Source organism: Streptopelia decaocto (assembly GCF_964273445.1).
Source record: "Streptopelia decaocto genome assembly, chromosome: 6".
Taxonomy (NCBI): Eukaryota; Metazoa; Chordata; class Aves; order Columbiformes; family Columbidae; genus Streptopelia; species Streptopelia decaocto.
This window is the reverse complement of record NC_138660.1, coordinates 35,262,680-35,278,071: the sequence shown is the minus strand read 5'-3', so window position 1 is coordinate 35,278,071 and position 15,392 is coordinate 35,262,680. Positions and strand designations below refer to the sequence as shown.

Here is a 15,392-nt window from a genome sequence, read left to right as displayed (position 1 = left end):
TAGTGTTTGAAGACTGATTAATTGTATCATCTAGTATAGCTCAGTGTTGCAATTTCTCCAGTTATAAAAGCTGATTAAGTTGATTGCTTGTTTCTGTTCCCCAGTGCTGTTCCCAATATCCTCAGCTGTGCCAGTGTGGAAACAAAAAGCTCTTTAGAAAGCCTTTCTAGAGCAGTTGCTCCTCTCGTCCAGTGTGTAGCATGGCCTCCAGAATGGTTGCACTGGCAGTGCTGGGCTGAGCAGGGGGCAGGCAGCAGAGGTGAGCAAGAGAATAACCCGTCTCATGTGTCCCTGCCAGAGGAGGGTTTCTGAAGTGGATTTACAGCTTTTTAAGTTTAGCTTCCCTTGAATGATACTTTCTGTTGGCAAAAGGCAGGCAAGAGTTCTGCTGGAACTGACATTTTATGTTGATAAATGTGTTTATCCAAGATCTTTACATAAAGCAGGTTTTCTCCAGGACCAATCTCCCCATTACAGTAATTTTTAGTCACTTAAGGTGTAAATCGTGTCAGACGGAGTTTCAGAAAGTTTTAAGCTTGCTAGTGCCATGCAATTCCCAGTTCAGTAGATGTTTTTGCAAGGTCTCTTTAGAATGTCGTATATTTAAAAAGAAAAAAAAAAAAAAATCTTAAAGCTTTTCTCCATGCAGAAATTACAGAGTGAGAACATATTTGTGGAGGTGAAAGCTGAGCAGCTGGCTGGTCACATCAGTGGCTGCTTCGGTTACTACAGCTTCAGAAGTACCGATTTTGCAGTCTTCCCATAGAAACTCAGATATAATCGTAGAATCATCAAATGTTCTCAGTTGGAAGGGACCCACAGGGATCATCGAATCCAACTCCTGTCCCTGCACCTGACAACCCCACAATTGATAAGGATTTGAAATCATGTTCTGGGAGGTTTCCTTAGATACAAACACCAGATGTTAAGGTGCCGTTATCAGTTCCAGTCCCCCCATGACATGCTTGGCTTTTCTCAGACCCTACTACAGCTGAAGACAAAGCAAATGTAAAATAGTGTTTTAGTGTCCTTCCCTGTTCCTGGTGAGGTTCCCCACCTGACAAACTCCTCCTTGTGCCACAGCACTGTCCCTCTTGTCATTCCTGCTGCTTCGTCCCCAAGGCTGCAGAAATTGTGCAGTTGGTTTACCCCTCTCTTTACTTTTGCAAGTTCATTCTCGGGCATCACAAGGGAAGCTTCTGAATCTTCGTTCAATCTGAATTATATTAGAGGGGTTTTCTGGCACCCCTATATGAGCTGGCGAAGTCTTGGCAATTCTAGAATAGTCGCTTCAAGTACAAACATTTTCCTGCCCATCAGGTGTCTTGAAACCCTGGTAGAAAGGGTGGCTTTTGTGGTGTATCTGGCAGCTCGTCAAAGGCAGCCTCTTGAAGCACGGAGTGGGTGAGGAAAACTGCTGGTCGTGCCATTTGAGCACTTTCTAGTAGTCCAGCTTGTCTATGGCAACAGGACCCATGGATAACAGGTCCTTGAACAGAAGCTTGATGCAGATACTTGTTCATCCACTAAAGTAGCTCGTGATGTGTTTTGCGTATTTTTACTCATTTAGGTGTTCATTCTGCTGTGTTTATGGTGCTCTGAGAGGAGATCACCATTCAGACCTCCAAACTGGCAGCTCTATCCAGGTCATCCCTGTGGAGAGCATGAGATGTGTTTTCTCTAGGCACCCTGCACTGGGAAAAGATTTTGATTAAATAATGATCTTTCCTAACCTATAGGAAGAAGGAGGATACTGCTCTAAAAATGAATTATATCAGCACATGAGAAATATTAGGCAAAGGTACATTGATCTGTCTTCATTTGGGTTTTGCGCCAGAGCTCTGTGAGAGGTGTGAGTGTCTGCTCTCAAGTCCTCACTGCTGATGTTCTCAGCTGGAGATGTGCCGAGAGAGCTCTGAGGTTTTGGGAAGCTGGAAGGGTGTTAATGAGACTTAGCTGATATACTCAGGCACTTTGAGCTCTATCAGTGGATGTTTTCATGCTTTTTTGTGTGTGTGTTGACTTATTTATCGCTTTTAAGTTCACAGTGAGCTAGATGAAGAGGCAAAGGGGAGTACTGTAGCAAAATTTTATGAGGAACAGACATAAAGCAAGCTAAAAAGTCAGTTATTTGCTCAAAACCTGAATATTCTGCCTGTTTAATGTTCAGCATCATTTTTGCTTTTACTTTTGTAATATCAACAAAAGTTGCAACCACAAAATGCTGGTTTTAATGCTTCTGAAATTAGTTTTGAGCTGCACCAGTGGTAATGGCATATTTTATCTCTTTTCAGGCACAGAAATGAGATTAGTAGCACAGTTAAGATGGAACAGTCTTGTCCAATACGATCATCCTGTTCCTAGTCTCTCTACAGAGAACAGGATCAATGTTACGATATTTCCTTGAAATAAATCAGTACATTCAGTAAGGAACTGTATGGATAGCCTATATAGTCAACTGCTGTAATTTAAAAATTACTTAATACATGTCATCCTGAAAGTTGGTAAAACCTAATACTTTGAGACTATTTCACTGCAACCCTGTCATTTCAGTAGTAGAAGCTGCTGGTCATCATGGATTTTTGTGCTTTGCTACTTGGCTGTACAAGTTTTCAGTTTGATTGCTTCTTAACAGAGGAAGACATGATTGTGAAAAGATACTTCAAGGAGTTTTCCAGACTCTTCCTTTCTCAGTCAGATTATTACTTTTGTTTTCACAAATGTGAGCAAGGCTTCAGCCCATTTCTCAATTACACCCTGATCCCCAGTATTTTTACTTCTCATAACTGCTGATGTTTTGACCTGTAGTTCCAATAATGTCTAACCAACTGAATACACCTCAATGATTTCAACTTGGAGGTCATGTAAAATTCCTGTACAGTATATGCGTACATAAGAAAGTCTGTATCGTAATTTTGTTAATATTCTATATATTTGTATTAAAATTCAGGTGCACGTATTACAGTCTATAAGGAACTTTTTCCTCTTAGAAGCAATCACTCTTGCCCAGAGCAGTTCTCATTGTGATTTCTGGTTGGGGATGTATGATGCTGAGTTTGTAAAGCCTTAAAACATTAAGTTTGCAATGCAGCTCACCTGCTGGAACAGGACTGTGGGACGCTGCCACTAGACTTTCCTGGCCTCTGTCCCCGGGGGCTCCAGATGCATCTGCTCCTGTTACAGCTGTTGCAGAACCTTCCTGAGCAGACAGAACGAAACTATTTCACTTTCCTATCTCTGCTTTTAAGAAACTGCAGTCCTCTCACAGAAGAGATGGTGATAACCCTCTCTTTCTAATTAGATATCCCACCAAACATACCCTTTTATTGGATTGAAATGTGCCAGATTTGGTGAGAGATGAGACATTCTGCAAGCATGTTTCTTCACCAAAGATAAACGTGTTCCAAACTAGAGCACATGTCTGTGTGCTCAGGAGAAACGAAAGGTTCAAAGTTGAGACTGTATCACAAGGATTTCTGTGACAATTATTTTGCTTGATGAAAGTAATTAGGGTTTTTTGAAAAATATTGAGCTCGGATCTGGAGATTTGTAATGACACTATGTAGAATGTAATTCTAGGAAGACATAGCAATTCTTGTGCTTTAAAATCCCAGTACCTAGACATAGTGCAAGAGATAATTCTTATGTTACAATTATTTTGTAAATTCTTAATGTTTTCTGAGAAGATTTCTGACAAAGGTTGTTTAATGAGAAGTTGCACTGTATGATATGTGTGTCTTTTTTCCAGTTTATTGAGAGAACATTCAATTGATGGCACTGGCTGGGCTCCAACTAGAACATTAAAGGTACTGTTTCCTTTTAGATACATACATTGAACTAGATATATCTTTTAAAATACTTTCATGGGCTTGGAAGGAGACTGATAAGGCAGTTTGCTCCAGAAACAACTAAATTTTTTGTCTTTCAACAAGTGTTGGTGGCAATACTGAAACAATAAGTATAGCGCTAACTGCTTCTAGAAATGTTAGCAGTATTTGTGCAGCTATGCTAAAACTAGCATTGACTGATAAAAAGATTTGTAGAACGGTATGACTACAGGTGACTCTGAGAAACCATGCTAGGAAGATTGGTCTTGTTTGTTCTTACCTGGGCAACAAAGGACCTTGCTGCTGGTAAAGTCTTGCAGAGCACTGAGCAATAATCTCCCTTTTGCTTTTATGGGGAACTTTGCCAGAATTGGTTCTTAAAGAAGGTTAGCTATGTTAAGTAGATGAAAGGTACACGCTGGCTGTTTGTTTCTTTTCAGAAGGCAAATTGAAGATTACTTTTATCTGATATTTGGTTTCCTTTTTGGCACTATGAATGAGATATTTGACTTTCTTCATCTGTAAAATCTCTTCATGAGCATCTGACGTTCCGGGAAGTGAAGTAGAATCAGTGTGTGTGTTTTGTGGGTTTTCGTAAACATCCTTTCCCTGTTTCTCTTCATTGGCTAGTATGATTTTGTTTTGTCCTTGGGTTTGTATTTTTGTATTAGATTAAATCAAGACACTAACTGCGTAATTAAGTTAACTGGTTCTGTTCCTGTCCCTGTGTTTCATTCCCAGAGAAAGTTTTTGGACTACAAGTTTTAAGCTTTGTCTGTTTAAAAAATTAGTACAACAACATTAGAATATTGCAACTGGACAAGAATGTACATACATTTTCATCTGCTCTCCAGCTTTGTTCATGGTATCTTTCTTATAGAGATTAAAATACTGCCATATATGAAGACTATGGGTGGGAATAGCTGTTGACATTGTGTGTACTTAACTTCCTGTCCTTGATAATGATGGAAGATGTGTATTAATCGTCCTTACCATTTTATTCTTGCATCAGTTTGCTAATTGCACATGGTTAATTTCATAGATTAAACACCCTGGAATCTCAATGACCAGGAGACTCAAGTTACTGCATATTATGAAGTATTTTAGGGCATTTTAACCTTTGATAAGTTAAAGGGGGATAAAAAAACCCCTCCACAACGCAAGCAAACAAAACCAAAGCCAAAACAAACAAAACCCAAACAAACCAAAACCCAACAACAAAACCTACCACAACACCAAAACAACCAAAACCAAACAAAACCCCAAAGAACCCCCACTAACGTCATGGATGTTGAAATGAAAGATTCAGCAAGAGGAAATGACATAGTAGCTTAACTTGGATTTTGTTAATCCCCCTTGGATTTAATTTCTTACCCATGGGCTTTGAAGCACCACAATTGCAAACTCACATTTTATAGCTTTCAAAAAAACCCACCCCAAATTGCAAAGTTTTCATTCTTTTTTGTCTGCAGAGTCTCAATTTTAAATAAATATGCAGTTTCAGTAAGTGTTCTCTTGTCATGTTGTCACTTAATGTGATTTGAAGTTTCATCGCTAAAAAATAAGCACCACATGTGGATCCTGACTTGCAAGTTGTGCCTTTCTGGAAGCGCTGTTGTTACACTGTGCTTCTGGCTCAAAAGGAGCTTAAAAAAAGTGGAGCAGAAATAGCCATCAGGGATGTCAATGAGCCACAAGCAATATTCCCCAAACTGTTTTTGCTTGGGATACAGATTGTAAGTAGATGGTAAGTAGCATCTGCTGTCAGTCTGTTCTTTGTGGAAGATATTGTTTTGTTTGTTCATTCTGAGTGTGCTCTTTGAAAGGACTAATAAATATTAGAAAGGTGGGTCTCAGTCAAAGCTGGGGTTCCTGATGGCCACTATCAGGTGCTGTCACAGCTCTTCAGCTGACTGTCACCTGTGAAGGTTCATGTGTGCCTTTCTGTGTGTTTTGAAAATTGATTAGTGTCCAAGGCTATACATGCTTCTGAGATGGAAAATATGGAATCGTGCTGGTTTATTGACAGTATGGCCACACAGAGTCACAGAATGGTTGGGGTTGGAAGGGACCTCTGCAGATCATCTAGTCCAACCCACCCGCTAAAGCAGGTTCACCTGAGCAGATCACACAGGAAGGTGTCCAGGCGGGTTTGAATGTCTCCAGAGAAGGAGATTCCACAACCTCTCTGGGCAGCCTGTTCCAGTGCTCTGGCACCCTCAAAGTAAAGAAGTTTCTCCTCATGTTTAGACACAGTCAAGTTATTTGTCGGTGTGCATTACCAGTTGTGGTAGGTACGTGATAACTGTAGAGTGCAGAATTACATGAAACAGTGAGTGATGGGTGGCCAGATATGACCCAGGTTACCTTTATCTCTTAAAATGCCACCTGTACCCACCAGTTCAGCCTTCCTGAATCCATTGTTTCCAACACTTGCACATTGTGGTTTGGAGAACCTGCTCCTCTCCGCAAGTGGGATATTGTGTGAATTTGCACGGTAGTGCTATGGATAGTATCTGGGCTTGGCCAGTGATGGACTTGAAAGTCAGCACTTCATATTCCACTTGTCAATAGCATGAAGACAGCCTGGTTTTCTGGAGGAGCAGTAACCAAATTTGTCTGATAAAGCACTCTAAAAGACTGCTAAAATGTTGGAGAGTGGGGATGTACTGTATTTCTGTCTCGTCTTCTGTATCCTTGTGGTGGCAGCAGAGCTCTTACATGAGAAATCCTTCAAACTGCTGTGACCTTTTTAGCCCTTTCTTTAGTAACAAATGGGTAGAAACTTGAAGAGGCATTTAAATGATGCCTTTTAACTTTCTGAAATAAAAAAAGGAAATCTCCTAAATACTCTTTAAAAGCTATCTGATAAAATACGTTTTAACAGTGGAGAGAATTCTTAAGGGGGGGGGAAGCTAACTCAATTTTATTTTCTAGCATTTTGTTGCACTCAATGTCATCTCATCCATGATTGAATTCTCTTTACGTTACTAAGTGTTGAGCATTATCTTTTTTTCCACTTTACTTCTTCCCGCTACTGAATGCGTTTCCATGGACCACTGTGCACAGCAGCCTGTGTACCAGCAAAGGCACTACAGAATGTGCTATTTCTGAATTCCTGTATTAGACACTTTTAAAATCAGGTTATGAAGAAAGTTGGGCTTTAACTCTGAAATAGATCGTTGTTAGGATAACGTTTTAAAACAATCTAGATATACTTTTTTAATAACTGTTGATGTGGTTGTAAATGTTTTCTTTATCCATAGAAGCACTCCTGAATCCTCAATTCTTAGATAATTTCTGGTAGCAATTTGTTTATGACTTGTGTAAAAACCTGATACAAAGCTTTTTCACTGATCTTTGTATAATCTTTCACTTCTTTATAGCTAGCTGTGAGTTAGCAACAGGAGCTTATTTTCCTTTCTGTCTCCATTCTGTTATGTTCTGCAGCATTTTATTGCATACTTCTTTCTAAAACAGAATATTCGTAAAGAACTGCTAAAGTTACTTTGTACCTCAGCTCAGACTGAGCTCACTTTTCTCCTGCTTTTAGGTCTGATGATCAAAACTGTATTTTTCCAGGTGGAAAGCAAATAGGTGGTTTGCATTCCATTTTCTTCTCAGGTTTTTATGTCACTAAAGATACCAGCTTTTAAATACCTCCTATGAAGTAACGCTATTGCTGTTGCTCCAATACCCTGCTTCTTCCTCCTCAGTACTTCTAATTTCAAACTCAAAAATGCTTCAATAGCTCCTGTTTTAGTCCTCAACATGCGCTTCCCTGTACCTTATTTGCCATGACCATCATCTGCGTAGTTAATATAGGCCTCCCTAGTGATCATCAGCTTTCTCTCAAATGCTTGTTTTCACTTTGCTATAAAATTATCTCGGGTGATTGATTTTAAAAAATAAAGGAAGAAGTGGATCTGTGTATTGTGATTGCCTAATTGGTTCTAAAAGTCAAGCTGTTCCTTCTGCAATTATCTCTAACAAACTACAACTGGAAATTTGTCAGTGACTGATTTATGAACCATAAAAATAATCAAAGCACACTTGTGCAACTCTGACTCTGGAGGTCTGAGCATAGTAATGTTAAGACCATTATTTTAAAAAGCATGGTGAATGTTCACGAAGAATATTTGGTGAGCTATTTTAAAGAGCTGTCTTTTGTCATTTTCATGTTACTGCTGTCTGGAGACACAGGAGTGGGAATGGAAAGCATCAAGATAGTCTTAAGCTATAGATATGCAGTCAGCTTTTTATATCCACCTATAGGAAAACAATATTTTTTTTTTCAGGAATTTCTTTCCATAACTTCAGATACTATGTTAAGAAATAACTGTTTTGTTAGCTAATCTAATGTAAAAGGAATTCAGACTTGTTTAAAATAAAATATTGCTATTTGGAGTTTATCCAAAAGAGGCTTGCTTATTTAATTAGCATTTAAGACTAAATGGGAAAATATGCCTTATTTGTTGCCTTGGATCTGCTGTTGTCTTCAGACAGTAAAATTACTTTATTTGAAATCATGCAAATGTCAAACTGTAATCGCTTGGAGAAGAAAATCACAGGGTCTTGACTTAATTTTCCAGTTACCTTTGCCTTGACGTTTAAGCATAAACCTGTGTGGTTTTAAAAAAGCATCAATATAAGCACAAAAATTTCATTCATTGTCGTAATGAAAACAGGTGGGATGCTGTCAAAATTATATGTAATCAGCGTAGAGGAATATTTTAAACAGACAATAACTGTCACTGTCTTCAGGTTGAATGGATAAAAGTAAAACTGTGTGTTCTGTGTTGTTCTTTTTAATTCTTGCTGCTGATAGGGTTTGTTTGTTTTTTTTCAGCCAGCATTATGGTAACATTGTTCTGCTATTGGTTTATTCAAATCCTTTTTGGAATGGGACTTTGTCAAAGCATGTGCTTGTAAAAGCTGCCTTCCTGGATGGAGTATGTTTGTCCTCCACCCTGGTAAAGTGAGGAGGAGTAAGTCATCAAAAGAAGAAACCTGAAGGCTTCATGGCAGTGGCAAAGAGCACAAGTTGTGCAGGAAGAGAAATTGCTGGGAAGTCAAGCATAACTCAGCAAGGAGATTCTTGATCTGTTGTGAATTTTACATTTATCTCCTCGGCTCTTCTTGCTTGTGATCACCAAGGTCACAAAACTGAGCACCTGAGCAATTGTGTGATCTCAAAGGGGAGGTGAACTCTGGCAAGGTGTCTGCCTCCTTCTGGTGTACACCAGTATAGAGCCCCTGGAAACTGGGGAGAAACAAATTGTCCCATGTGTGCTTACAGTCCTCACTGCATACGGGCTCCAAATACAGTCTACAAGACTGCATACAGTCTTCGAAAGCTACATTAGGCAGAAGAATATCTGTTTTTTCAGGCAGTGTGCCTTCACCTGTCTTTGCTGATGTCTTACGGGAATTGAGCCAGGTGGAGGTTCTTTCAGGCAATGTGTTTGTGCCTCTTGCACTGCTATGCACACAAGTGTTATCTCTCACCCTTTATTCCACGAAGACTTTATTCTTTATTTGCTGAAAGGGTGTGAGGTGAGCACTGTGAGTCTTGATCAAAGGAATCTACCAAGGAGAGGAAAGCAAGCCTGTTAGCCATTGTGTGTCCCTGAAGATGTGGGCATTGATCTGCTGCAAACTGCTTTATGTTGCAGATAACAAAGATTCCTTCAAAGCTTTATTCTGTTCTTGCCAGTGCTGCAGGAGTAGAACCCACAGTGCTGCTGCTAAAGAGAGCAAGACCATTCTCTCTCTCTCTCAAATATACACACACACACACACATATATATATATATAATCTTTCTAACTTAATTCTGCTGAAAGCTTTACTCCCTAGCCACCCTATAGATGCATTCAGAAAAACAGAAATCAGAAGTGGAAAAGTGCAAGGGGGTTGCTGATGCTAGCCAGGATGAGGAGCAGGCTGACAGGATGTCCCTGCATGTGTCCTTGAAGGGATTTTCTGCAGGATAGGAGGAGTATTTTACAGTATCCTCCAGTTTCTCTTCTGTAATGATCCCAGGGTGTGGATAACTGATGAGCAAGAAGCTTTATCGTGTGCTCCCAACTAAGGATCTGTTTCAGATCCTCTCTAATGAGGTGGTTTGTGTCAGCCCCTCCCCAGCTCACAGTTGGCATGAGGCTTGAGAGCAGGGGCTTCCTCTTCTATCTGCTGTGATGGTGTCCTCTGGTTTTCCTGATCCTTGTTGGCAGTTACAAGATCAATCACTGCCTGATCCTGCCCCTGGATCCTGGTGCTCAAGAAGCTTTGGACCCTCTTACAACACGTTTGCAGTGGCCCTTCCTCAAGGCCTGAGCTGCACACCTCCTTGTATATTCTGGGATACTGAAGGGGATATCAGTATTGCACAAGACAGCTCTGGGGAAGCAGTGAAACATGAGAGGATAAATACAGATGTAACATTAATTTAGGGAGTTGCAGCAGAAGGTAGAGGCAGGTACAGAAGAGAGAGGTTTTAAATCACTAAAGGGGCAGATGAGGAAAGACAAAAGAGTCACAACTATCTGAGGGCTCTTGGTTGTCAGCAAATATGGAAGTATGTATGCACTGTCTCTTTCCATAATATAAGAAGAACTTTGGGCTGTTGTAGGAGCTCCCAGTAGTTCAGAGCCATCTTTTTGGGGTGCCTTGCAGGGTGGTAATCCACTTTGTTGGTCCTGCTCTTTATGTCCATGCTTGGTGCTAGAGCCCACATGATAAGCATCTGCAGCAGAACATCTGGCCTGACTTTCTCCAGAAGTTTATTTCACATACACCAGCACTTTTCTGACCCCAGGGGCAACGGGCACAGTTGGGGATTCTGTTTCAAGGTGGCACTGCTGCTCTGAACCAAGGGCTGATCTGCTCACTGGTGCCTGGCCCTCTGTGCAAGCCCTGGTGGTTCCTACGAGGGCTGGGCCATCCATGGTGGCTCTGATGGGCCCTGGGGACAGCCTGCCTGTGTTTGACAAAAACCAACCAAGGGAGACTTAGTTGTTACAATCAAATGGGTTTCTGGATGTCCTTGCGATCACAGTTTAGATGGGTATTTGTAGCTGTTGCAAAATGCACAGCTTTACCACAAGGTACCTTTCAGTAGTTCAGGTCTCTCTCTGTAAAGGAAGTCACCCAAAGAAAAGCACAGTGCAAAAGATTTATGTTGCTTCCATACCTTTGCTCTCTAAAGTGCTTAAACTGCCATTGTTACTGCTTTCATTTCTTTCTTTTTCTTCTTTGCCTCTGAAAACTGAATATGCGGCAGACAAAATAACTTCAGACCCAGTATTTGGTAAGGAGAAGTTATAAGCTACTGAATACAGTCTTCTGTGTAGATCTGACATTACTCTATTTTTCTTAAAATAAGCTTCAGGAAGTTTTTCTGTAGGGGTACATTGTGTTGTATTTTGCTTTTATAAATTGGCTTTATCAGTTTTGTAAGGAGTGATATTTTTTTTTCTCCCTCTGTACATGCCCAGACTGGTGAAAATACTTATACGAATCAATGCCTTGTATGAACCTTTGCTTCATAAAAGATTTGCAAAAATTTTCTTTTTTCTCTTTTTAATGGCTTCTGGCAAAGCTAAATCTTTGTTTAAATAGAGTAGCTGTTACTACTAGCACATTTTTAAAGAGTGATTCAGTAAAACAGTGCACTATGTCTAATTAAACCATGCTTGTTTTCCCCTAACTGTTGATTTCTGAATATGCAATTTGCGTCAGCTCTAATAAGTTGAGTAGACTGGTCTCTGGAGGGCGATTGCTTTAGAGTTCATAATCACTGTAGTGTAGTTTCTTAAGAAACTACCACAGAATTCCCCTGGGAACAATTTATAAAGGACAATCTGCTTGTTCTGAAGTAACTTTGGGGACAAATGTCAAGGAGTCAGTAACAGCAGTAAGGGATTTGAGATGAGTGCTCCTGCATACTTGGCAATTCACTCCTGTCTTGGTCTGGGAGAGGAACAGACTAGAATTGTTCCTGGGGTTTTTTTTCCCCTCTAGGATATTTGAGCACAGAAGAAATCGTTTTCCAGCCTTCCTCCTTTTTTTTGTGTTTGCTAACTGGAGCAGTTCATGCCATTTAAATTACCCAAAGCCCTCTAAGTAAGAGAGTGTTGTTGTGTTTGGGTGGGAAGCATGAGCTGGGATTGCAGACGCAGGAGCATTGAGATGGCCTTTGCGGCCGATTAAAGAAAGCTGACGTTCTCTTTGTCGCCTTATTCCGAGTGGAAATGGTGTTTTACCTGCCACAAGAATTCTGTAAGATGCTGTAGCAGTGTTACTTGCAAGATTAGGGAGGAGCAGGACAGGGAGAGGAAATGTAAAAGAGAACATTTTGTTTGGGAGAAGACTGCCTAGGAGGGAAGCAGGTTTTTCATAAGCTAAAATGTGCCTACCATCTCTGGCATGAAACATACTCTTATTTTTTTTAACCCCTTGGACCAATGATAAGTTTTGTGCAGTCTGTTAAACTGTAGTGGTTGCACACAGGTTGTCGGTCCGTGGGGAGAAATCTGAGGTGTTTGTGGAGGTGTATCAAGGAGGCAGAAAGAGAAGGTGGGGCTGGGTGGGATGAAGGGTGCTTGGGTTTCTAGGCTGCAATGGACAGAGAAAGAAGCTGGGCTTGCTTGTAAGAGACAACAGAAGGTGGAGAACGGAAGTGGAAAACCATCTTGAGCTGATGCGTAGGCAGACAGGATAGCACGCTGAGTTTTTGGGTAATTTCAAGCCCTTTTCCAAACTGTGATGCACAAAGCTTGGTACTTGTTTTATTGGAGTTACTGCTTCCATTTGTGAGGGGAAAATAAAAAGCTTCAGACGTGCTTGTGTGACTGCTGCTCCTTTCATTGATCTGAATGGGTTAAATTTTTTGTATGTTTAAAAGAAAAATGTTTAGTAACGAGCTTTAATTTAACCAGTCTATTAGATCAGAAACACTCCTTGGATCTCTAAAGAAGTTTCTTTGATTGGAAGTTCATTAGCTGCTTTTGTCTGGCTTGTTCTCTGCTAAATTAATGTACTAAATACACTTTGCCTGTTAAAGAAAATCCTTAATTTACAATTTTTGTGTTTACTGTCTCTTCCAAAGAAGTGCTGTGTGGTGGTATTTCCACACGTCGGCAAGCATAGCTAAATGCCTGCTGTTATGTGGTTTCAGTGGCGTTGCTTTTGTGAAGTGGTTGTGAGAACTGCCACTTGGGAAGATGTGGTGATTTACTGAATTAGGACCTCCTACAAATGCAATGCTTTGAGACTTTCCAGCCTCAGGAGAGGCTATTTCAGAAGCTGTATTTAGTATTTTAATTCGATGTTCTTGAACTTTAAACATTGCTGTAGTGGCAGATTTTTTTTTCCTCATTTGGCATGCCATAAATAAATCTGTGGGCAGGGGTTTAACGTAACTTTTCACTCCAATGCAAAACAAAAATACTCAAGAATGAAAAGAGGCGATTACAAAGAGTTATTTATAAGTCTGTTGGTCTTCTGACTTGTTAGTGTTGACTTCCCCATCCTTGAGCTCAAAATGCTGACAATGCCATGGAGCAGAGTGTGTTTCCTTTGTTATCCCCTCTTCCACTCACCCACTGTGGATTTAACCAGGTGCTGCTCTGCTTGGGAACCCTGGCTCTGTAGTCCGAGTATCGTTCTTGAATCCTCTGGACTAACATAACGGGGGACACCTGAGACCCTTAGTGGGCTCATGAAGGTGTCTGAACTGATGGGTGACATCTGTGCTGATGCAAAGTCTCCGGGGGAGCAGGGGGACAGGGAGAGGGCCGTCTGGGCACAGCTGGAGCAGAAACCAGATAAAGCGGCGTGAGGAATTCTGCAGCCTTTTCTGCAGGATCCATCCTCAGCAAACCATGCTGCGTTATTACAAAAAGCACAAGAGGCCCCTTGGTTTTGCTCTGAGATTACCCCTCAGTGGTGGGTGTACTTGTAGCCTCTATTTTTGGTGTTATGTTGGTAGAAGAAAGTAGACAAAAAGAAGTATTATAAAGAGAATAGCCTTGTCATGTATACACCGTGTGAACACGCAGATTCCTACGTCTGATTCTCCTTTTGCAAGTAGATTCTTACGCTGAAGTGAAGCAGCATAAAGGTGTGCCTTGCTAACATCTTAAGGCAATATCTGCCCCGCTTCTACATGTGAATATAACCAAAATTCTTGTATATAGAGTTAACCTTCTGCTTTCAGAATATTTAAGCCAGAAGTTCAGTAAACGTTTATAGCCAAGGATGATGCTTTGTTGCGTTAAAATAAACCTGAAGTTTTTTGAACTGTTAAATCTGACAGGATCTGTTCTCCGGTGGCTTGCAAATCCTTTTAGTTGAGCAGTAAAATGTGTAGCGAGCGTTCAGGCAAGTGCTTATCTGCATGCAGCAAGCAGCTCTGCTCAAGTCAATAATGCAAAGTGATTATTTTTGCAGTGCAACAGTGTCAGGCTTTTCAGATATGAAATACTTGCTTCACTCTTGCTCATCTGTTCCATCCCACTTCCCTTCCCCAGTAACCCAGATTTAAATCTAGGCTGCCCTCAAACTCATTACAAAAGGTGTTTGCCTCTGGTAGTAATTTGGCATTATTTTTTATGGACCCATGCAAGAGTATAAAATTAATCCAGCAAATCATGAAACTTGAATAGGTAGAAACAGATCCGAAATTATATTAAGAATTTCACACTGAAGTTACTCAGTAATAATAATAATAATAATCCTTTCATGCATTAGATCTAGAATGGCTCTGAAAATGTAGAGCACTGTGAAAACTCACAGCTTTACAGAGGTTTTTGCTGGGATTTTTTGTTGAGTTATTTTGATAGAATTCTGTGCAAAGCCAGACTGAATTAAATAATAAATCGAGGGCCCCAACGTCTTAAAACCAGGGTTCAGCAAATCAGAGTTCAGGAGCAGTTTAGGTAAACTTCAAAAAGACGTGTTTAGGGAATGATGTCGGAAAAGAATTCGGTATAATTTACATTTCTGTTTTGAGTTGTAGCATTTACTTGTGTAGGGCGCAGCTCATCACTGCTTGAATTGGAGCAGAAGCTGTTTTATTTGGGGAGGACTGCACGTGTCCTGGTGGGGAGGCTCTGGGAGATCAGCGGCTTTAGTGCTGTTGAACGTAAAAAGAAGGTGAGCTCTTCAGGATTTCAGAGTCAATATGACTGAGTTGCTCTTTCGTTTGTTTCTCTTCAGCTATGCTGGTAAGTAGTTGAACAGTTGTGCATGGTTTGCAACCCTGTGAATGTGGTTTTGGTGTTCAGGCAGGATTTAGAAATGGACAGACCCCACTGTGCTAGTGTGAGCTCCTCGTACCTCTTTAGGTTGTTTTCTGACGCTCAGTGTTGTAATTCTCCATCACGTTCTTTAGTGACAGTCTGCTGTCACGTGGTGTAGATGAAAGACAACCCTTAAAAAGTTAGTTTATTCCTGCTTATTCAAGTGGAAGAAAGCAAATTACCATGCTTTAGTAAGGTCCCATTATCAAAGGTTGTGGGAAACACACAGTGGGTTAGAATCAGACACAAGAAATTCTTAAT

At 40.6% G+C, this 15,392-nt stretch overlaps 1 protein-coding gene across 5 annotated transcripts in view; it reads left to right on the top strand.

Annotated features, from left to right (window-relative positions):
* The window catches only part of UBE2F (ubiquitin conjugating enzyme E2 F (putative)), an 84,143-nt gene that overhangs the window by 34,647 nt on the left and 34,104 nt on the right, over window positions 1-15,392 (top strand). For all 5 annotated transcript variants that reach the window (XM_082055837.1, XM_082055841.1, XM_082055839.1 and 2 more), the window contains one exon: window positions 3,749-3,806. In XM_082055837.1, coding sequence (XP_081911963.1) covers window positions 3,749-3,806 — 58 coding nt within the window. The remainder of the gene's footprint in view (window positions 1-3,748; window positions 3,807-15,392) is intronic.